Below are 24,957 nucleotides of genomic sequence, written 5' to 3' on the forward strand. Positions count from 1 at the left end.
TTCTGCTCACTTCAGTAATGCAAGAGTTCAGTAAACAGAACTCCATTCTGTTCCATTTTTCTTTTTTTCTGCAGAAGGAAATGCAATACAGCTATTTAAAGTGTGCTGATTTCCTCCAAGTCTGAACGAATTCCCTTGCAGTCAGTTGCAGAGAATAGCAGATAGCCATTACTGCACACATGCTGTATGTTAAGACCATGAAACACTGCTCAAGATTCTAGCTCTGAAATGCTGTAATCCAGAAAAGCAACGTAATCTTTTAAATCAGCTAAATCTTTAAGCATGTACCACTTTAAGCCCAGTCAATGACCTAGAAAATTGTCTGAATGTTTAAATTAACTGATGGAAATTGCTGTTCTCTGATGCCTTTTAGATACCTAGTCTCATTCGTGAGATATGAGTGTTTAAGATATGACTGGCATGGCTAAGTAGTTAAATTGCTGATTTTCAATGTTTACAAAACTATCTGGTACCCGGCTCATTTCTCTACTCCTTACTGAACTTCTTTGCAACTCATTTGGCTGCTATGATAAATTGAAACTCTCCATCCATGTCAAATCATAGTCCCATAATCCAAAAGACATTAATTGTACGGACAGCTGTTCTTAAATATGCAAGTGAATTTCTTTTGCCACCCTCTTAAAAAAGCCCTTAAATTTACTGTTGCAAATAACAGCTAATAGAAATCAGCAGTCTGTGGGCTACAATAGGCAGGCACACACAGTAGCCTACACTCTTCTGTAACAGCTGCATCTAAAACACTTTAAAAAATGTCAAGTTATGACAACATGTATATGCACCTGCCCAATTCAGAGATGCCTCTAGTTGCTTGAATGAAATCTGAGGAACGAATTCTACCTCCAGTTAAATTCAATAATATCATACTTTACAACTTGCCTTGAAGTACATTGAGATTAAAAGTAGTGCTTTAGTTCTGCTCCTGTGGTTTTACGCAAGCTGGCTGTAATCTGGAGTGCTAATAGTGTTGTCTGAACTGTGCTGAACTAAGTAGGGGATGTAGGACTTAAGTCTTCCAAGAATCTGGGTAAGGAGCTGGATAGAAAGCTTGGGCTGAGGACTCTGCTACCATGTGTATGTGGCTAGCAGAATCTCACTTGATAATAGTTTCAACAGAGCTAATGAAGCAGCAGCTACTGGTGTGCAGATATACCTTCATGAGACATGCAGGCAGCTCCTCAGCAGAGAAGAGGTGACAAAAACGCAATGGGAACAAGAAGTTTCTAACCTGGCTCTGATAAATGCACTTCTCACATAGAACTCATTCCCGAGATGTATCCAAACTTCTTCACAACACTCCGAATCATTTTTGTCACCTTACTTTTCCCTTGGCCCTTGTGTGATCAGGCTAGTCTGAAATGGACCCCATTCAAGCAGGATACTGCATTCACTGATGAAACAGCTCAGGTTCACTTTTTAAAAAGTTATTTGTCTGGATTTTATTATTTATAAATACAAGCAAAGCGTCTAAGCAGCTTACAGCTAGGATCATTTAGTTGCCATGGCAATGCCCTTTCAGAAGCAAGAATTTGTTTTAGGTTCTTCCAAGTTCTGTTCTTCTTGCCAGCTGCTGCTCCACCAATGCTGGAGTGCTAGAATTAAAAATAAGATGTTCAGAGAAAAAATAAAGAATACCATTTCAGAGCATGATACTTCTACTTCATAGTCTTTTAGATACATCTCACCTTGTAACGAACCATTTGTTATCCTCACTTATTTCATCAGCAGACTAATATACTGTACCCTTTAATCTTAGTTGCAAGAAAAACAAAGACTTTTTGGACCATGTCAAAGAGCTACTATATGTTTAGGATTAACTGAGGGAAATGAAAATCTGCTTTTTACAGGGAAAGAGAAAATGAATGTGGTTAGGTTTAGCCTGAGATTACAGGATTCTGTATGCAATTCCCATCACACTAGAACGCATACTATGAACTTGTGTCTGAAATTGTGATTACACGGCTAAATTGTCTCTCCCTTTCTTATGGCACAGTACAGGTGCAGCTCCAGCTCGTTTGAGTAATCCGCGACTGTAGAAAACATAACTGAGCTTGCAAAATGTAATGAATGATATGAGAAGCTTTTTGGAAATTTTATTTTTCTTTCAAATGATAGAGGGATAGAAAAGGAGTAATAAATGGAATACTGGCTGCTGAGGCAATTTTGCATTTTGAAAGCTATGCTCGCAGAAGGCTTGCTGCTGGTGCTATAGTGCTGGTTTCGCTTACTAAATGGAATGCGAAGTAATTTATTTATGCTCCTCCAGAGACAGAAGATGCACAATATACTGTACTTTTTCTAAATGATCAAAGGACACAGATTTACAGCTTTATTTCAGAACAGAAACTGTTCTCAGAAGTGGGGAGTTGTAGTTATCGCAGTTAATAATTACTACCTGCCACCTCAGTCTCATCAAAACTCAGCAAAGTTCTTTCTGCTAATGCACTTCTGCTGTGATTAGTTTATAAATTAGGCTGCTGAACTGCTGAGAATGATAGCAGAAAGGATTCAATGAGAAAGCTGTTTTCCATAGATGTAAGATATATTCAGAAAAAATGTTCATGAGCTGTTGATGTATCTGTTTTGGCAATGCACATCTACTACAGAAAGTACGTGCAAACGTTGCTCTGAGAGTAACACCTTAGTAGCAGCCACTGAAAACAGGCTGTTGCAATATGAGATGGAAACAGATATACTAGCACGTTCCTAGTTCAAATTCATTACATGAATTTTCCCCCCAAATCATTGCACAGCCATTATTTTTCACCCAACCTCAGCAGGCCACAAAGTTTTGCTACTGGTTTGAGTCTCTCATCCATAATGAAAAGAAAAAGGAGGCATTGTCCTCTGAACAGTTAACCAGAAGTTCAATGCTTACAGAGTAATCTCTATCATGTTTCTGTGTAACACCTGTTTAAAGGTATGGGTGAGGCCAATAAAAAGCAAGCACGTTAAGAGAAGGATGATGTTTCACTTGTTTTCTGTTGTTTAAGGTAAACTGGGCTGGAAGAAAGTAATCCAAATTGTTGTTAACAGTTCATACAGACAAAAGGCCAGTTAAACCTCAATACATTTCTTCTCAAATTATTGACTGTATTCAGGATGATGACATTTTATTATAACTGCCTATCAGTGTCGAAGCAGTTGTTAAAGGCCCCGTACATTCACTACAATTTCAAGCATGCAAACTTCTGCATTGCCTCCTCGGAAATGGGGATGTCCCTCTAAGAATTGAAGGCTCAGCATGCCTTAAGGCAATTTAAATCCTATAGGGAAGCTACTGGAGTGCCCCTGGGCACAAATGGAGCTTTTCCACTAAACCCAGTTTCCCAGAGATGTTCACTGGAGAATGAGCATGAATCAAGAATGCAGTTGTTTCCTTGACTGCTCTTCTTGTGATGGAAGTCTGTAAAGCAGGCACATAGCAACTTGCAAGTCAGAGATGAATTTTACACCCCCTGCCAAAGCCTTGCTTAGTGAGCAGTGTGAAGCCTGATTACTCAGGTTTTATGCTGAGGATATTGCCTCTTATTCATACAAAATTAAATCTGGGATAAAATCCTACTTTCTAAGTACTGGCTTAAGACCAGCAGTCTGAGAAGTTTGCTTGCCTAGAAAGCATTAGTACATTGTGCCAGTGAGTTGGCCCTGGCAGAGCAAGATATTAAAAACAAACCCAGCAGTGATAGCATGACTAGCTCTAGCCTTTCTTCGACTTCTCCCCCAATTTCAATCTCACATTGTTTTAGCAGGCTGTATTTCATCAGCTGTCAGGGTTCACACGATTTCTGAACGCTGGAAGACAAGGTTTCTGGGGAGCACACAACATTTGCTTCTAAATCTAGCAATTACTGCAGGCGCAGACACCACAGGTCTGTCACAGTTTCAGGGAATAGGAGAGGAGCAAAATGCCAGCCACTAATGACTAGGTGGCTGAGTTTCAGTTCAATTATTTTGCAGCTTCCCCAGGTTAGGATCTAGGAGGTGGGATTTCTACATGTACAGTGGTATAAATAGTGCCTTCTAGTTCTGCTAGTTTGTGAGATACTGCACCATAAGACTTCCTCACCTACCTTAATCTAGTAAGTTCTGTTCCAGAATGTAATACAGTAGTTCTCCCTCTGAAAGATTGCCACTTTCATGTTCTAATATGATGTGTACTTCAGACCATAACGTGCCGTGGACTCGAGGTGAGTTACTAAAGAATTGCCCATCTTTTACTTGGCTGTAAAGCTGACTTTCTTAATATTTACATTAGCAATGTGGTTAAACAGAAATCTAGGCAGGGTTTTATTTGAAGAGTTTAGAATTTCAGACTGTTCGTATACTTACAATGAAGTTTGGATCTTTAAATGGTAACGGCTTGACGGCTGTTTCCACTGATCCTGTGCTGGAGTCTGTGTTCAGAAATTTATTTTCATTCATGACCTCTCCACCTGCACTCTGAAAAAAGAACTCAGGCTTACTGCTTGTTACTGCAAGCAAGTTCAACCAAAGGCTGCACATCTGCTTTATTACCAACCTGTTGCTGTTCAGCCTGTTTCTTTTGAATCTTTTAAAGATGCTGCATGGCAATGACAGCAGTGGGGATGTATGACACAGCATTTGTCGAGTACTTTACAGTGACATATAAAGAGGAGAAAAGGAATAGAGTGGCTGAAGGCTACTGGCTAAAAACAGCATTGGTTTGATTTCAGTATTAATGAAAGCCATCTCTATGAAGTGCAAGACAGAAATGTGAAACCAGAAATAGCCCAAGTGTGTGCTGGATGTATCAGAGTGTTCAGCATTAAAGCACTGATAGTAACAAAGATTATAACGTTTATAAAGAGTTGTTTCTTTTCAAGATTCTAAAGAATAACTGAGGAATCAGTTTATTCTGCATCCTTGACTTCGGTCATGCTTGAGCAAGGATTGAAGGGAAAAAAAAAGATTTTATTATATGTATTATTTTTATAAGCAAACCTCCCAAAAGCTACATGGATACTGGTAGGTGTTCTCTAGGCTATTCTCTATTGCTTATTTATTCAGCAGGAAGAGCAGTGGGAGAATGTGTGTGATTGGAAAGCTAAGAAAGTTGTGTGACAGTCCAACCGATTTCTGATATTTCTACATGGCTGATTCTGTGCTGTTCTTTTATGAGCACCCTACAAGTCTATGCTAACCAGAACGTGCTCACTCTACATACTTAAATGTGCTAGTGAAATCCTGATCTGTATTGAAGCCAATGAGAATTCTGCCACAGAGTCAGTAGTTCAACCAATACGATTTCATACTTTGATTCTTTTTTCTTAACGAACAAAAAGCTTCACTAAAAGCTAAATCAAGATTTACTGAACGGATGTTTAAAATGTTTCTCTGCCTTTAGATAGATAATACTTAAAACAAAAAAAGTTTTTCCATGAAAATCTGCGCTGCAAAACTTTCTGTGTTAATACATGCTCTTAAGTAGGAGAAACAAAAGGATCATTATTATTAGCGAATATGGGAGTATCATTAGAATTTGGGACTACACAGCAAGGTCCTCGAGCCAGCACAGAATCACAGAATGGCTTGGCTTGGAAGGGACCTCAAGGATCATCAAGTTCCAACCTCCCCCATCACAGGCAGGGTTGCCAGCTGCTAGATCAAGTACTAGATCAGACTGCCCAGGACCCCATCCAACTGGCCTTAAACACCTCCAGGGACGGGGCACTATTCTCTCTCAGTAAAAGAACTTCCCCTTGAAATCTCATCTGAATCTCCCCTCGTTTAATTTAAAACCATTCCCCCTTGTCCTATCACTATCCACCCGTGTAAAAAGTTGATTTCCCTCATGTTTATAAACTCCTTTATAAATTAAGCATGTCCTTCTCCATGTGGTTACAGAGGAAGTGTTTGTATTCATAACTACACGCATAAGTAATTACAGGATTAGGAACTATGCGAGCTGAACTCTAGTTTGGGGAAATACATCAGTTACTCAACATACTGTAATACAGCAAAGAGAGCTCTTACATATTCAAAGAAAAGAAGCTGTCAGGTAAAATGGTCACGTATCTAACATCTTATTAAAATAAAATATATGAATAGGAATGACCTGTTTTCAAAACCACAGTTGGTACTTTGTAAGCCCACGCTGCAAGGGATACTGTCATAGTAACAGCAGGGAAGGAACACTGAAGCCTGCAGCTAAGATCTGATTCTTCCCTTGCTGAGGACAATATCAAAAGGCAATGACTGTCACAGAAACAAAAGAAATGCAAACGGATGTTTATAAACTGTGTTACGTGAATGAGCAGAGAAAATACTGTCTTACTCAATCCTGAATAGAGTGACTTTATACAACATGTTGCTAGACTTCCGTGTTCTTGCAAATGCACGCTTCCAGCACTTTGGATTTCAGCAGTGAATGTTACTTTACTGTTAATCTTGAGAAAGACAAGGCTTGCTATACAAGATTATTTTTGATGAATAAATTACCTCTGATACTGTTCATCAGCAGTATAAATTCTGTAACTGGAGGAATGAGTGCTCACAGTTGCTCTTCAAAGCCTTTTTTCCTTTAACTTGGTATCATTTGGTCTGTCTTAAATCCAATCCTGCAGTTTCTAATTAATTACTTCATTACTTTTGCCACTTCGGTGATCTACTCCTAAATATTCCACTGTTTATGAAACAGGTTTCAAGCAGCATTTGAACAATGTCTCATAACAACATCTAGCATTTTGAGACAGAGTAAACATAAATGGATAAACAGTAAGGGGCAGGAAGCATCCTTGTACACTCAGTGCTTAATTTCAGTGTACATATTACACTTGTGTCCTCACTGGGTTGTTCTCTGTGGGTTCAGTGCTAATCTTGCTGGCATGCTGGGCAGGAAAGCAAGGAACTGTTCCTGGCAGAACAACTCACAAATGTAAATTTGACATGTAGTTTCTTTTCCAGACCACCTCCTGAGGGATTTCAGGTATTAGTGCCACTAAGAGTCAGGATAACTGATGCTGAGGTTGTGAATTTTGCTTGTGCACAATGGCAGAGGCAGCAGGTTCTGGAGCAGCAGGTGCTGCTTTCCTGGCCCCATGAGCCCCCACGTCATCACCTGGTCCCACTGGGGCAGAAGCAGAGCAGTAGCTTTGGGATCTCTCCTAAACAACGGGAAAGCAGTGGTTCCCTCTCCAGTTCCTCTCCTAGGTAAAGGGGCAGGCTGGTGTGCAGGACTGCACAGCAGTCTGCAATTGACAGCACAATTTGGGAGCCCTGTACAGACTGGAAAGCAAATAAGATTGAGTATTGTGATCCCAGTTAAAACGCAGGGAACTGAGATAAAAGACATACTGTAGAGGCATGCCAGTTCACTCAGTCAGCACTGCTTGCATGAAGACTCCGATTTATAGCAGTAGCACTATGGAGGGTTGATACTCAGCAAATGTGCTTTTCTTTCTGGAAGAGAATTAAAGAGTTCAACAGGAGCACTGCTTCCAGAACAACGTACTGCTGCACACAGCTCCAATGCAGCCTGCAGCTTCCCAGCTGATACTTTCAGCAGGTTTTCAGCCCTGAACTGGAAGTGTCTGAACAACCTACAAATTGTTGTCCAGCCTGTTATAAAATGTTGGGATGCAAAGCTTAAGAAACATGATTTATTGTTTCAGGTTTTCGGTGCATTTTTTTTAAAGCTTTTACAATGCCAAGTGAATTTTAACCAGTGCAGATCTACCACTGCAGACCTTTATACTGCAAAAACCCATCCTTTGTGAAAGTAAATAACACGCTGACAAATGCAATACATTATTTAGGGCCTGAAAGAAGATTCCTCAGTGAACAATTACTGTGAAGTAAATGTAATCTTTATCTTTTAACATAAGTTGAGCAAAACTCTCTAAGCTGCGCTTGTTTGCGTGGTCATTTTGTTTGTAAGATACCATTCATTCTTCACTGTCATATGTTAGGGAAAAAAAAACAGGAATGAATTCATATTCCCTTTGTATCCTATCAAAGGATCACAGTCTCATCAGCGCAGTGAGGAAGCGCATGTCAGTGGGGAACATGTACTGCTCAATGTGTGCTGTAACCCTCAGTCATGTGCAGGGGAACTTCCCCTTCCTGTGAAATTCACAGCTGTTCTTCAGCACATTTTCACTACCCGGCCAGCTACCCTCTGCCCTACAATAATCCCAAATGCTTTGCAGTGAGGCTGGAAAGAAAGCACAACCGTGGGCTAAAACTCTTCATAGCGGTTTTAAACTTTCTCTTTAACTGAAAAAAAAAGTGAAGGTGTGATTGTAGTACAGCTGTGATTGTAATACAACACTTACATTAGTTTACTCCAAATTAACAATAAAAAATGCCATCAGTCACCGCATTCAGTCATTCATGCCTTCTCATCGACCTTTCCCCTGACTGTCAGTCTCCATGGGTGTCCGTGCTGCCACCTCTTCCCAAGTCCCATTGGATATCAAGAAAAAACTTCTTTACAGAAAGGGTTGTTAAGCTCTGGAATAGGCTCCCCATGGAGCTGGTTGAGTCACTCAGATATGTTTAAAAACCATCTGGATGTGGTACTTGGGGACATGATTTAGTGGAGGGTTGTTAGAGTTACGGTGGTATGGTGAGGTTGTGGCTGGACTTGATCATCTTGAAGGTCTTTTCCAACCTGAGCAATTCCATGATTCTATGTCACCTCCCTCTGTTCTCCTCTGCCTCCGCTTTAGAGTGTCCTCATTACCAGGCACAGAGCAACCTCAACTGGAATTGCGTGCTTTGAAAGGTGGTAGGCAGCAGGTCAAAGACTTCTTATGGGACCACTTGTACAGTTTTATTCCTCCAATAAAATCGTGTTTATGTGCTTTAGCTGAATTTTAACCACAACCACAGCATGACAGGTTGGCAGCATATTTCACTATTAATAGATGTTACCCTTCTGGGATAGAGTGGAGCAATAGTGGGAAGTGTTCCTTCTGTTTTGCGATTCTTTTCCTAAGACTATCTATCAAGTTTTCAGTGCATGCCAGCTGGGTGGGATGCAGTTCTCTCTCCCTTCCATTACAGATGAGGACTGGATGACGGCCACTCGCTGAAGCTCAGGGCTTCGTGTCGCTATGAGACAGCAAAGGGTCTAGAAAAGAAAGACTTGTGGCAAACACTCAAGTCCTACATGTTTGTCTGGAGAACAGACCTGAGCTAAGCTTTCCTACCTTAGCACTGATTTCTTTTGAGTAAAGCCAAACCCCAGGAATGAGTCTAGCTTGGACCCTACTGCGTATGCTGGGAGAAAACTCACACTGGGAGGCTGCCTATTCGTATGCTAGTTTCAATCTTAGGTTTTGGTAGATCTGTTAATTTTTTTTCAATATATTCTGTTCCAAATTCCCTACCGCAGATGTATTGGTTTTCACATGATTTCCAAAGCGTGCTCCATCTGTCTGGTTTTAGTTAGGGAGAGCACAAGCAGAATTTGTAGACCGTGGACGCCGAATTCTTTGTTTTGGCTATTTCCAGGTGGAACCAGCACCATGGGATTTGGGATGGGTGTCTGATGAGTCTGAATATCAGGTAGAATGAGCTTATTATGAAAGTGCTTGTCTGAATTTTCTTTTTCTTTCTTTTTTCTTTCTTTTTTTTTCCCCAAAGATGAAAACTGTATAACAGAATATATGAGAAACATATAAGATATGAAACATGAGAACCAAATTTTGAAGACCTCAACATGTGTATTTCTGGTACCCTACCAGCGCATACCACACATGTCATGCCATAGAAAGAAACAGGATTTGCACATACTGAAGGTACAATATGATCTTCTGTGGCCATTTTTGCTACATGTCACAGTTTCACGCAGCAAAATTTAAAAATAGAATTTTAAAATAGAAAGTAAACTGTACGTGTTGGCAAAACAAAACTTAAGTGCATAAATAAATCCTGTAAGAACCAGAAGGGGAGTCTCTAGTTGAAGGAAGGAAAACCAGTATGGTAAATGTTGATTATCTGTTTTCTGCAAATCATTCTTTAGTTAGTTTTAACAGTACAGTGGGTTGAGCAACTGAAGTTGTCTCTGCAGTTTTCTGCTTTGGTTTTACGCTGAAATCCATTTTCTCTGTATTCACCATTTCTAATTCTCTGGCGCTGTCTTACAGTGATGTCTAGGGGGCTGTAGGTCACTACTGAAAAACAGTGATAAGAGCAGTCTGGTTTTAAATGAAGCACTCAAACTCGTTGATAATAGTGCCCCAAGCACCTAGTTCGGGTTGCTGAGGAACAACATTTCAACATTTGTATGTGAAGCTCAAGAAATTGTTAAAGTGATTTTTGCTTAGTTACTTTTGGCAGCTGATTTTCATAATCATAATACTGCAAAGAGATTCTTTGTTTCATTGACAGAGTTGCATTAACTCTGCCTAAATACTACTATTTGTCTATTTATTATTATTATTATTTGGTAATAGGTTACTTTTAAAGCAGCAATATTCAACTTGTAGAACAACTGACTGAACTTGAAGCTTAGGTTAAGTTCTGCAACATCCTGATGAAACTGTGGCATGCAGCCAGGGAAGAAAATGGTAATTTCTAGAAGAAATAGATAATACCTGTATTTTCCCTAGCAAGCAATTACAGTGAGTGATAATGCCATGCAGAAAAAGTGCAGAGATGTCACCAGATCACAGCAGCAGTGATAGAAGCAGACTTTCCAAAACTGGGAGAAGATTTTGAATGTCAGCTATTTAACAGAATCCCAGCTGACACTGCACCTAATGGAATACTGAAATGAAGCCTGATAGAATTTCCCTTGCCTTTTCTGTGGTACATGGTAGTGTTTTAGGAACATTCTCCCTTCAGAATGATGAAACGATTTAATCTGCTTATTTTGGGGCAGGACAAAAAAGATTTCAGCTCGGAACTCTTTGAATGCCAGAAGGGAAAAAATCTTGTGTATTCACAGCAGATTTTGTTCCCAGTACTGTAGGATACTGAGAAACTCAATTTGCTAAACACAAGAGAACTACAGTGCAGGTCGATGCTCTTGATTTCAGCTGGCTAGTAGAGCGGGCACTGTGTTCAGTCACACACACAGTGTAGTTTGGGAGAAAATCCACTGAAGTCAGTGAGTTTCATTGATGCCAACTCTTCCTAGTGGAAAAGACAAGGCTCCTGGTGCAGGTTTCTACCACTAGAAATCAAAAGGAAAGCCCTAAAGGCCTGACAACAAAACCATTTTTGTTTAAATTAGCATACTTTAAAGGAGATTTCTGAATGGTTGTAATAGTAATAGTTTACAATTCCTAGTGTATATGACCACACGACCCCCAGGTCCCCGTCCAGCAGCTTATCTGTGTGTGCCACAAAACCTGCCCACTGGAAGGCAGCACTTCTTCCCTTCTAACTTGCTGAGTATTCGCACTGAACATCAAGAGTTAATGAACGATGCAAATTAATTCCAAACATACAGCTAAAATGCAGAAATAATCCACCCAGTTTGGTGTATGAAAAGGGGACTGGGGGTGTGGGAGTGGGACATGGAAAAAGATTCAGCTGCACGCTAAATCAATAAAGATGCTAAATAAAGACATACACACCGTCCAGAAAGCAATCTTCACGTTATGCTTCCGCACCGCAGTTTGGAGATGAGTTAAAACATCTTATGTTCCAACTGCCTTAGAAAGGCTGGATAAAATTTTACTCATGTGCTAAAAGATTGGACTGTCACAAGGTGATGGATGGCTTTTCTATGCTCTCTGTAGGGCATTTCAATACCATAGACTCCAAGTGCTCTTGATTAAAAGGCGACATTCCCATTTAGGGTCCCGTCACTGCCTGAGCTTCAAACCATTATCATTCACCTGCACCGGTGCTCCCAGTGACAAAATACTTACCAAAATGTATAAAATACTAATTACTTTAGTCACTTTGATAGAGGTATAAAACACCCTGAAGCAAAGCTCTATTACACTGTGTGAGGGATTGAATGCAGAATTAAAAATGCAGCCAAAGGGAGGGTAAGATTTTAATTACATTCCTACCTCTCAAACATTGCTTGGAAAACTAGAAGAAAAAGGCCTAGCAATTTTGTGACACAAGAGCTGCCTTTTACTGGTACTGCTCTCTTAAGAAAAAAAATATCCAGGAAAACTCTTCAACTTTACTGAACTTTCAATCATTGACTAACAGTCTTCAATAAAAGCTTTGATTTCTCCTCAAGAGATTTCAGATGCCAAACATATTTTTCCATTTTAAAACTTCCAAACTTGGACAAAGTTTTGTAACTCACAGATATTTTAAGGTAAAAAGAATATTACTATTTTCTATGGGGAAAAGCCTCAAATAAAATGTAATTGGGACACAACTGTGAATAGCTGCACACTATCCCAGAAAAGTGTGGTTTAATTTGCATTTGCCACAAAGCTCCCTTAGGCTTAAGTAATTGCAAAGGAACTCTCACTTTCAGATTTCACTTTGTGGACTCCAACTATTCCTTGTTTATAATGTTTGACAGTTTTCTTTATTTCTTTATTCTTTATACTTGAAAGGAGTGTATAAACAGGAGACGCAACGGCTGTTTACGAGGGTGGATAGTGACAGGACAAGGGGGAATGGTTTTAAACTGAGACAGGGCAGGCTTAGGTTAGAGATTAGGAGGAAGTTTTTCACCCAGAAGGTGGTGACACACTGGAACAGGTTGCCCAAGGAGGCTGTGGATGCCCCATCCCTGGAGGCATTCAAGGCCAGGCTGGATGTGGCTCCGGGCAGCCTGCTCTGCTGGTTGGCAGCTCTGCACATAGGAAGGAGGTTGAAACTAGATGACCATTGCAGTCCTTTTCAAGCCAGGGCATTCTATGATTCTATGATATGATTCTATGATTGTTAAGAAAAATGTAACTTAGACAAAATTATGAGCTGAATGGCATGCTGAAGCAGCTTTAGAGCTAAAATTTTAGCGTAGATAGAATGAAAAAGCACGTTAATTCATGCTTTCTCCAAGAGTAAATAAAACTAAGCCCAGCTAACAGAATATTTTGGTTCCTCACAAGAAAGAAATGTTCCAAACTGATGGGCCTCATGACTGAAAATGTATGGAAATAGAGTAGCAAGAAAGACTGGAGTAAATCACAATTGATTTTTTTATAAAAACTGCCAGTACCTTCCTTTCTCTATTAGAAAAAAAATAAGTTCAGTCAAGGACTTTGGCTCAACTGCACGCTAAAGTTTTCAGTACTTCATTTGCTACAGAACAGCTGAGGTCAAAGAATTCCAGGGAAATAAAACGGAGGATTACACTATGCTGATGTGCTTTTCTCACTGTAATGCTGATCAGGTGATCAGGGAGCATATCAAAATCCCTCTGTCCAATAACTTTGGTCAAGTTGGAGTAGAATCCAAGTCCATGCACCTATCTGCACCTGAATCGGAGACATGAAAAGCAAAGAGATACCAGCTCCTGTGGCTGACAAGAAAGCAGTGGCATTCTGCAAAATATACTCACTTTCCTGATTTTAGTTCATTCTGTAAATCATTATCAGTTTTGATAGGAAACAAAGTTTGAGTATTTTCTTCAGGGAAGGGCATGAATTAGTTTCAAGCAATTAGAATACTCTAGTTTTATATCCATAATTGTGGACTAACTGGTAAACAGGTACAGATAACAAAACTTTACTTTTTTTTCCTGTTTTTTGCAACTTTTAGGCCCTCTTTCTGTCTTAATTGTCACTTGAAACATATAAAAATTCTCATTTTATTTCCATTACATCTCTGCTAATTATACTTCCTGCTGCCACAATGCATGAGGAAATCTCACCAGTCTTACTGCAAAGACTTCAGTCTAAAGTTACTTGCTTGAGATTTTTTTCATTTATGTTTAGGTATTTGAGACTCGTACCGACACATGATGTCAGAAAGGCAAATGTTAGCTACAATCATACAATCAGTAAGGTCAGAGAAGACCATTAAGATCATCTAATCTGACCATAAAGGTACAGTGGCATATGAGATAATTCACTTCTTAAAGCAATTGAGAGTAAAAATGTTTTGTTTTTAACTTCAAAAAGTTACCAGAGGTACATGATATCAGAGAGCAGTAGCTGTGTCGCATGCTCCAAAGGTCTAACAGCCTCAACACCAAGCAGTCCTGCTTTGAATAGCAGTTTCCAAAACTTAAGCAAAACTGTAGATGCATTATCCTATGAATACATACGTTTAACTGGATAAAACTGGATGACAAAAATACTGATGACTGTACCAAAACAGACAACATATGGCTGATTTTACTCCGATGAAAATAAGGTGATACACTGCACGCTATTCTGAGACTACTGAGGGAAAAGGGAGCAGAGAGCAGTGCTAATTTGAGAGCAAATTTCTAAATGTTTCTGCAGAAATATTTGTACAAGCCAGTGGTTGTTTGCTCAGTCGTGTAATTTTGTGGCAGTACAATTCACCTTGTTGTTACATAGTGAAGATGAAGAAGATGAGGACCCACGGTACATCCTGGAAAGAGCCAGACAGTTTAGTGTTTTGCATATAAACTTGTATCCTGACTGCCTATTTTGCTGGATTTAAAGCAAAACAGAACTGTTACAAGACTTGACTTTCCCACTACATTATAATCAGTGAAGTATCACATCCATTATCACGGGTGAGAGAGAAACACAGTGTTTAATATTTTCTGATGGGCTTAATAGGGTTTCTTGATAAGTTTTCCAAAATCTGTGATGTAGCAAATAAAAAAAATACCTTTTGGACACAGAGAAAGGAGGATAAAAGAACATTTCTGTGGCTGCAACAAAAAATAATTCTGGCTGCTACAAATTGGACATAGCAAAAAGTAAAGGAAAACTTCTGACCAATAGAGAACATTGAAGGATGCTCATTTGAGACTCAAACGAGCACTGCTAGTTCTACACTAAGTAAACAAAAGTGATTACCTTTAAGGAATAAGGACTCTCCCAGCTGACAACCTCAGACCAGGGCTGAGGGGCCTGAATGTGCTGCAAGCGTGTCAAGATGCAATGGTGTTTTCCTGTTTTGGTTTTTTGACTTTTAGAGCTAACATATCTGTAAGAACATTGTGATGTTCCTCAGAGGGAAAAGAAATTCTAGCAAAATGTTAAGTATTGTTACAGAGAAGGGAGAATAGTAATAATAAAACACAGTCATTGAGTCTGGGGCTTCATTAAGACACCGTGGGGAAGGTTGCAGTACAATTGCAGTACCCAGAGCGAGCTGCTAAAGGACTGTAGGGCTGCACATCCAGGGAGAGGATGGACCCATCTTTATCAAATAGACCAGGTGTCTGAAAGGAGATGCTCACTGCATCACAGCACGATGAGGCTGGAGGGGACCTTCGGAGGTGGCCAAACCACTTCCTCCTCTAGCCAGGATCAGAAATGAACTTGGGCCAGGTGGCATGAGCACCTCCAAGTACAGTGATAGCACAGCTCTCTGGGCTGCCTTCCATGTCTCTAGTAAAAAATCAATATGCTATGACATAGAAAATACTGTTTTTATTAACAAAAAGCTCTTTTGGTCATGAGCAGTCATATAACTCACGTTAATTACTGCCCTAATTTCTGCATGTTCTATTTCAGCAGTATTTCACTGTAGTCTTGATGGTTTCAGGGCATAAAGTTTCCAGGCAGAGGGGCTATCTTTTATTAAATACATCTGTTTATCTGGAAAATTAAGGCAAGCTTCTGAATGGACTCTATAACAACTCCAAAGAAAGATTTTTTAGGGCACATAACTTATATACAGTTTTCTGCAGAGCTTTAACTCCCTTCTTTCTCACGGATGGCAAGTATTTTCTTAACGCTCTCTCCCTTCGCTGATTAACACCCTGTGTTCCTGGGATGCCACTGACCTTTACTCCAAAGATGGTCTAACTGACTACCTAACTACACTCTAAGCAATTGTTTTCAGTCTGTAATTAGATTTGGAAGTTGCTGAATCGTTGTATGCTTGGAAGCTTGCTTGTTTTTACAACCTATTCCACTTAGTTGACAATATCCATAATTGTAAACCTTTCTCAAAATTACACAGAAACTATTACAGGTGTCTCAGCTTTTCCTACCCTTTTTCTCACTCTTCTACTACCTTGGAAATGCATAAATCTGTGGAAGCAGCAAATAAGGCTGTAGTGATACAGCACACAGCACCCTTACAAACACAGGGGCTCCATGCAAGCCTATGCTACAGTTTAATTACATATCACTCATAAAGCGATTTCCTTCTTATCCATTTCAAATTTGTTTCTTGGAATAACAGTCATATATTTTTATTACAACATAAATACTTGTTATTAAATGGCACATCTACCTAGCTTTTTTTAAGTCAAGCAGAAAAAAAAGGACATAAAAGAGGCCATTCTAACAACTGTCCTCAATACCAGACTATGCAGTCATTCTCTTTGGAACAAACAGAATATCCATCCTCAGCTGCAGAGGAGGAAACATTTCCATGCCTCTCCCACTGCACCACACTGGCTCCAAGCCTGGCGGTTAGGGTGTGTGTGTGGAAAAAGGGGCTCTGAGTCCCCTGGGACAGAGGCAGGAACAGAACTAACTTCACGTGGGGGATCCAGCAAGCAGCTGGAAGAACCCCTCACAGAAAAAAGCAAGTATCAGTGCCCTAAGTGTGACTTCTGTTCTGCTTTTGAAAGAAAGGACTTACTATTGGCCCTCGAAAAGGCAGATGTTCATGGTTCTGAATCTAAATAGAAAGAGTTGTCTGAATCTTCAGGGAGAAGCAGCATCAGGACCCAGCCCTAGCATTTCCCTCTAGCATATTTTGGTGACACAGAATCACCTCTAAGGGGCTGACAAGCAAGCAGTAAGGCAGCCTTCCCTACCCCTCCATTGGCAAGGGCATGGGATCTGCTAATGAGTCAGAGCTTGAATTGCTGCAGTTTCCTCTCGGTTTGTTAAGGTAAACTACTGAAACCTGCAGTTAAGAATCTCCAAGTTTAGGCAACAGCTCACTTGTAATGGAAAAGTGTTATTGTTGGGTTTTTTTTCCTGCATGGTCCAACTTCTTCCCTATGTTAGTTCCTGCCTAACAGATCCCCTGTGAACCAGCCCAGCTCACCAAGGCAGCAGATACACAGAGCATCTTCTAGGAGAGGGGAAGGTCTGCTAAGTACTGCTGGGGGCTGGGCAGGCCTGGTGTGAAGCTGACAAGGCTGTAAGGGCAGGGAGATGTGAAGGAGACAGTAGGAGACTGAGCCTCTCTCCTTTATATCAAGATAAATTACTAGAGTGGTTAACTGTGCCTCCCAAAATTGTAGGTGTGCTTTCCAGGGAGACAAGACATGCTGTTGATGGATATGAATGTTGCTGTGAGGGAAAGCTATATTTTGCAATGCAGTGTCACAATTTTTATGGCCTTCTACAGCTCTAAGCCAAAATAAACAACCGATGTCTCAATTCTGTGTTCTTGGAATGCTTAAAAATATGTTCAAAACACTGCCATGGTACCAAATTAATATCTCTATTAGCCTTTCTAATAAAAAAAATAACACATTTATATAGCTGCATTGCTGTTTATATAGCTGCATTGCCAATGCACTGCTAAAGAAAGAACTGAAATATTATCTAACATAATCATTTCACTTCACAAAAATGTGAAAAAAGGGCTGACAGCTATTTTAATCTGCACTACTTGGTTAAGTATTTCAAGTTTTCTTTGGTTAACCTGAACCTTTCAATGTGCTAGCGGGCCCCTCACACTGCCTTTCAGGAGCATTGCCTCTCACACAAAATGTCACGCCAAAGTACATGTGTGAAATGTTTTATAGATTGTTCTTTCTCTTTCAAAAAAAAAAAAATCCATTCTGTTTTATCTCCTTGCAATAGAAGCAATGAACCATATTTATTCTTTCTTTTAACCTTCCTGTATGTTTATTATGAATCCTGACACTGAATGCAATCACAGTAAGACTCTCCATTATCTTCTGGCTAAAGGAAAAACTAAGATCTCTTGCCAGGATAAAGTGAGATGGGTAAATAACATGACATATTGATGCCCATAGTACAAGTCAACACACATATGCTTTCACCCTTCTACAAAAACACACATCTGTGTTTACTCTAAATCTCAAATCTAATCCCATTTGGTAGGGGGACCGGTAGTTCTCAGACTGGCATAGACTGGTTTGGAAATTCACATGCTGCTACGATTACAGATCTTCTAAACCCTTCAATATGTGACAAATGTCAAGCAAAGTCAGTGCTCAGCTCTCAGCTTTGACAGTCTTCCTTTTAATCCAGATTGCTACATAAATTTCTTAAAATGAAGCTAAGCTTAAAAGACACAACACTTTAGGAACATTTCCCTATAAAATACGCTAATTGTTTTTAATTACTGTTTCTCCTTCTGTGGGATTGCAGGGATTCTGCTTTTTTAATAGACTTGACTTCAGATGTGCAACTGACAGAAACCAGTACCTCAGGAGAATCCTGGCTCTCATTAGTGGACAGCCTGAAAACGAGCTGTTTCTTATAAGAGTACAAAAAAACCTCCTAGAAGAGACGCTTCATATTTCAGCTCTTCACGGTCTGCTTTATCACACAGACTATCATCTTTGTGGTCACACGTGTTTAAAAGGCATTAATCTAAGTGATGACCCTATCTGCTTCATTCGGAGATCTGCCATTTCCAGGGATTTTCCATGCTTTGCGGCCTGATGATGTGCAGTGTAATGTTGGATTACAATTCCTGCCCATGGTACAGCTATCATAACCTGCCCACTGCTGCTCAAACTCTTGTTAAGACAAGGCAGTACGGTTTCAGCTGGATGAGTTCATTTGTAAGAGCCAAAACTCTTGGGTAGGAACGTGAACGAGAGCGCAACCTGAACAGCTCACCTCAGGAATTCTTATCAGTACCTAGCAATTGGTAGTAGTGTATCACCATAGCTACTCTTTATCCAGTTTAAAGCATTCCTTATCCATTTAAATCAATTTAATTAGGTTTGAGTTGACATGCCCTGGGAGCAGATTATGTCTTTGTTGGAAACAAGCAGTAGCTTCGGATTGGGTCCAGTTCATTGGTTAAATTCTTTTTTTTTTTCAGTTACTGTCGTAACCTTCAGGGCTGAGAGATGTTTAAGCAGGAAAAAACAAAACAAAACAAAAAACTTCACAGCATAATGAAAAGACGGCTTTTTCATAAACTGGCATGTGCACATGTACTTACACCTCCCTACTACTGTGTTGTATCAGGGTCTTGCTGTCTCTGGGCAAAGAGGTTGGAGAAAACCACAATTTGTTTTTTAAATTTCCAGCTACAAAAGAAAATTATGGTTTTCTCTTACAGAAAGTCTTGTTGGGGACAGTATTATGAAAGTAAGATTAGTGTTACACTGGTTAGGGCTGTAAACAAGGTTGTCTGTATTCGTAAGCAATTCATTTTTCCTGTCAAATCAGAAAATCATTATTGCGCTGTGCCATACTGCAGAAGGTTCTTGTCCCGAAACACAGTGAAAGCAGCAGTTCGGTGCAGTGGTTGTAGTCACACTCTGTGATTCTGTGGTTAAACTCATCCTACCCTAACCTCATTTTTCAGGAAATTAGAGCCAGATCAAATGGACTCTTTAAAACAGAGTTATTTTTAAATTGATTTGATGGCTTCCTACTTACAGCGATAGGCTTGGTAAAACAGCAGAACAGGAGAACTGATTAAATTTACTGATGGTTTGGAGTCCAATTCCAGGCTATTTATATCCCCGGGTAAGCTCTCTGTTGTTAGCTTCTGAATACACAACAACAGCCATTATAATAAGTACATAGCTAAGTGCTGTTGAGAGAGCAGCTCCTCATCAGGTGATCTTCAGGTGACAACGTAAAATACCATCATTCAGTTACATTTTCCATAAAAAATGGAGTTCTAAGCTTATCTTAGAATTGCTCCTTTTATTTTAAGTTTGTGCATTAGAGGAACTTATTTAAGACAACCTTACACCATTTTGACTTTTGTATTTTCTAACACTGTTGTAGAGCTCTTGTTTTGGAGCACAGAATGAGAAAAAGGGAAGACTGTGAAATATACATATGAGAAACAGTTACGTAAAATGGTTTCCAGTAGCAGTGCTGCAATATTCGCAGAGATAAAATCAATGTATTTAATCATGTAAGTAATTCAGAAATTCCACTCAAGTCTTGCAGAGGAGGAAGTTCAATCGTTGTTTTCTAAATTGCACCAAAACTTGTTACAGAGTTGGAGAGAGAGGAAGCAGGAGCATTCTTGGTGTATTTCTGTAGTTTACGAAGCAGCTTACATCCGTTCAAAATGTGAGACAAACTTTGATATCATTCTCCAAGTGAGGCATTTACTGTACTTCATCACTCATGTGTGAAGTTGGTTCACAAGCATGTAAGCAAATATGCATTTGCCATATTTAGCACATTTTCTCTCTTTATTCTCTGACAAAATTATTTCCAAGCCCCTCTCTTATCTTAATGCAAATTCTGTCTTTGAAGCTTGTTAGCTGTCAGGTGCAAGCATTTTGCTCACTGGTCACATCTTAACATAGAATAAACTCTTTTAGACGCTTCCTGTTCCTCCAAACATCTGTGAAAATACTGCTGTGAACATTAAGGTAGAGGAATTAGTGGCATTTTTTAGATTAGTATCGAAGATACTCATTCTCTCCCAGTTTAATTAGTAGTAATTAAAAAGACAAGAGACCTGGAGACAGGTCTGTCCAAGAGCTTCTGTTACTTCTGTCAGCAGTGGAGCTGAACCCACACAGAAGCCATTGGAAATCACTGGGCAAAGACATCAAATTGAATGGTGCTATGTAAGTCAAAAAACAGCACTGGTTTTCACACCTGAGGTTAACGTTTTAATATACATAATAATCTTCAACATTAAAAATCATTTGCTGCAGTAAAGACTGAGGTATTTTTCAGTGGCACAACCACATGGGAGGAATCATTGTGCAAGGCTAATAGAAATGATGTAATCAATCTGCAATTGTGGTTTCCTGTAAACTCATTTTTAATTTTACATTTGGTAAATACAGGCATTGTATCCAAAAAGCATGTGTCTCCTTCTGTAGACATGACCGACAAGCCCTATGGGCAATGTTCTTCCAAAGCAAACATGACTCAATACCTTTGGGCCAGTAAGTCACACCAACTCCAGAGAATGTTATTTGCTAATGCCTTAAAAGTGTATCTCAAACAAAGTAGAAACTCGTATTCTAGACAGTGTGTCAGAGAAACATCATCAAAACTGGGTTTAAAACATCTGTATGCTGTGTGATCCTTGTGCATTCTTATACAGTACACACACAGTTACTCAAACTAGCTAATTACTCAAGCAAGATTGTTCTATTAAAAATATAGCACATTTTGGGTGATTATTTGAAATCTACAGTTTTATCATATCAGCACATCTTTCAGCATAAGCACTATGCTGATAGCTACTTATGACATAAAGCTTACGAAAGAAAAGCAAGCTGATGCAACTTGCAGAAGTCACACTGAAAGAAAACATTTTTGTTTTATTTCACAGTGACGGAATCACAGATGTGAGGAAACTCAAAATTGGCAGCATTAAGTGTATTTTGAGGTAGGCCATGCAGAAGTTACCAGTTAATGTAACACTCAAAAGCATACAATGTACTTTAGAGTACTTTAGCAGAGTCCTCAGATCCTAAGCTGACACTGCAGGTAGTTAGAGACCTCTTGGTAGGGATCCTCTTACCTGCAGTGTGCTAATTAACTAGGGATGTAATTCACTATTTTCCCATTTGTTTCACAATGTCAGTTTGTTTAAAATAGAAACCATACCACGCTGAGCTAAAGAATGATATATTTGGCACCTGAAAGGCTGAAATGAGGCTGTATGAAGCTGTTAAAAATATCAAAGAGGTTACTTAGGAAACTGAACAGACAGAAGAGTACTAACTACAACATCCAAACTTGTGATGCACATGGTGTGTGTTAAGAGCGCGTACTTACCAGACAGCTGAATGAAGGATGTTATTCATGTGGCATTAGAGATAAACTAACTAGTTAATTAATTAAAGGCCCACAATGACTGGATACTCGGTAGTTAATACATTTAGAAAGCGTATTTAAAATTCATTGATGACTTAGTCTCTGACTGGCTGATCCACTTAAAAATTGGATAATTTATCCATTTATCCATTCATAATTTAAAATAGAGCGTTAAGTGCTTGTTGACAGGCTGTATTCTGAAGAGCTCAGCAGGCTAGAATTACTGTTTCCTTGTGTCACAGGTTTCCTTATCCAGAAAAAGTACATTACTCAGCAATTAACTATGGACTATGTAAAGCTTCTGGATGCACAGATTAAATGAGGTACCGAAGAAGAATGTGATCAGGTGATCAATGTTTCTAAGTCAAAAAATGCAACATCCCCATTTTCCATTTCGTTTCTATTCAAACTGGCTCACACCAGAGCTAGTCAGCAACATTGAATGTGATAGCAAGAAGATCAACGAGCTGCTTCTTGTCCCATTTCTTAGGTTAGGCACTTTCAGAGCCTCATTTTTTCTCTTTTCCTTGTGGGATTGATCTGAGCTGCTGAAGTCAGTGGATGCATATGCTGACTTGAATGAGAAATTACTCCTCTCTCCACTGAAATCTCTTGTGAGAAGATCTGCAAAAACTGTTTATCAAAACTCAGTTTGGGTAAGAGATCGTGGGTTGTCTCATAATACTGGAAGCTACCTATGGGCTTCAGTTTGATGTGAACTTCAGAGAACAGTTTTAAAGGTTGAAGTTCTGGAGAAGGTTGTTAAGTGTAAAGGATTTTATACATGCATACAGACACAGAGCAGTCTTTTCCATGCTGGAAATCCCGATTCTTATTCCTAATAGACCTTGAAAAAAGTTGTCAAATACAATCATGCCAGGCAGTAATTCTTCACGGTTGCAGTGCAGTTTCTTAGCTACATTAATCACTGTAGTTCGTACAGCCTCTCCTGGGGATAAGAGTGCCAGAAAAGGAAAATAAACTATGTAAATGCCACAGGGAGAAAACAAGAGTTACAAGAGCATCGTTCAGAACATGGAAAGGTTTCTGTCTGTGCCTTGGCATGTGCACAATGGCTTTCAATTGTCTGGAGAGAAGATCTGCAGGAAAATGCAAACACGTTTCCCTGATCTAATGGCTCGTGTGAAAATAAGCAACCTAACAGGCCGTGCATACTTTGCAGCTACGCTACTATTATGGTCTGTGAAATATGACTGAGAAGAATCATGTATGGGATGAAATAGAGAATATTTTCTCCAGCCCTTTTTTTTTGATGTTGGCTGGCAGAATCTTTCTAGGAGAAATAATCCAGACATACTGCTTGAGAAATGGGACAGATGTCAGGGGGAAATGCTTTACACAGAGGGCAGTGAGGCGCTGGCACAGCTGCCCACAGAGGCTGTAGTGCCCCATCGCTGGAGTGCTAAAGGCCAGGCTGGATGGGGCCCTGGGCTGAGCTGCTGGGGGCAATCAGACGACAGCAAGGGTTGAGCTGGATGGGCTTTGCGCTGACAGTGAAGTGATTTTAAAAACTGCTTTTCCTAAGCCGAGGCAAAGCTTCACCTCTTAGTTACACAGCCAGCAACTCAGCTGGGTTTTGTCCTCTGACAAAATTATTTCCAAGTCCCTCACGTAATTCAAATTCTGTCTTTGAAGCCTGTTAGCTGTCAGGTGCAAGCATTTTGCTCACTGGTCACATCTTAACATAGAATAAACTCTTTTAGATGCTTCCTGTTTCTCTAAACATCTATGAAAATACTTCTGTGAACACTGAGATAGAGGAATTAGTGGCATTTTTTAGATCAGTATCGAAGATACTCATTCTCCCCAGGTTCAGTAGTAGCAATTAAAAGGACAAGAGACCTGGAGACGACCTCTCGTTCGCTACGAACGAACAGTCCCAGCACGAAGGCACACAGCGCAGCGCGCACACACCCCGCGGGCAGCAGGGCACTCCCCCACGGCTCTGCGCATGCGCGGTGTGCGGGGGAGCGCGGAAAGCGCCGTGGCACATGCGCGCCTCCCGCCCGCCCGCGAGCGTTACCTGTGAGCCGCTCGACGCCGCCACTTTCTTTTTCTTGGCCGGACCGCTGCCGGTGCCCGGGCTTGCCGGGCGCTTCTTGCTACGGGAAGGAGCGCCGGCGGGAGATGAGGTCGCCGCGGGAATCAGGCTCGCCATTTTCCCCCCGGGCCGAGCGCGGGGCAAGAATGGGAGCGCGCGATCCCCTCCCCCTCGGTCGCAGCTCCGCGCAGTCGCAATGGAGCTGCTGGTGCGGGCATGCGCAGTCGCTGCGCACCGTCACCTCAGGCCGGCGCTGTGAGGGGTACGGCTGGCGGGGGAGGGGAGGGAGGTCTTGGCTCCCAGGCAGCTGCCGTGGGTGTGCGTGCCCTGTGCGGCGGCGGGGGAGGCTCGCAGGCTCCTCGCCCGTGCCCTGCTGAGAGGCAGTGCTGTCAGAGCGCCTCCCGCCCCGGCGCTGCCTCGTCACCTGCAGGCGGGACTGTCTGTGAGCCTCCGTATGCCAGGAGGGTTTTGGAAGTGCCCTACGATGAAAGGCCATGCGAGGCCTGCGTGAATGGAGCTGTGGTGCTCAGGGACACGGATTAGTGGAGGGTTGTTAGAGTTAGGGTAGTGTGGTTAGGTTGTGATTGGAGTTGATCTTGAAGGTCTTTTTCGACCTGAGCAGTTCTATGATTCTGTAGTGCAGGGGACTGAGGAACTGCGTGTACCTGATGGGTAGGGTACGCTGCTGTCTGCACAAGCAGTCTGTGTCTTAAGGCTTCCCCAAATGAGGCAAGATTATGTAAAGCACTTTCAGACCAGGAAGAGGGTTACTGAGTCTTGAAAATATGTGGTTTTTTTTCCAGTTGCATCAGTTGCCCTGACTTGTTCCCTTTGATTCTAAAACGATGTGCTTCAAGAAACCTTCTGATAAGTACTCTGTGTTATTGTCCAGTGGATAATCTTTAA

The 24,957-nt window shown here is 40.7% G+C and overlaps 1 protein-coding gene across 1 annotated transcript in view; it reads right to left on the reverse strand.

Moving 5' to 3' along the window:
- The window catches only part of INO80C (INO80 complex subunit C), a 29,417-nt gene extending 5,202 nt beyond the window's left edge, over positions 1-24,215 (reverse strand). The window contains exons 1-3 of the mRNA XM_042808854.1: positions 24,034-24,215; positions 4,351-4,461; positions 1,499-1,610 (exon numbers count right to left, since the gene is read on the reverse strand). Of these exons, the coding sequence (XP_042664788.1) occupies positions 1,499-1,610; positions 4,351-4,461; positions 24,034-24,168 (358 nt within the window). The 5' untranslated portion in view covers positions 24,169-24,215. The remainder of the gene's footprint in view (positions 1-1,498; positions 1,611-4,350; positions 4,462-24,033) is intronic.
- Positions 24,216-24,957: the final 742 nt, after the last annotated feature.

Source organism: Centrocercus urophasianus, unplaced genomic scaffold (assembly GCF_019232065.1).
Source record: "Centrocercus urophasianus isolate 14NV4802_14NV808 unplaced genomic scaffold, USGS_Curo_1.0 seq_11, whole genome shotgun sequence".
Taxonomy (NCBI): Eukaryota; Metazoa; Chordata; class Aves; order Galliformes; family Phasianidae; genus Centrocercus; species Centrocercus urophasianus.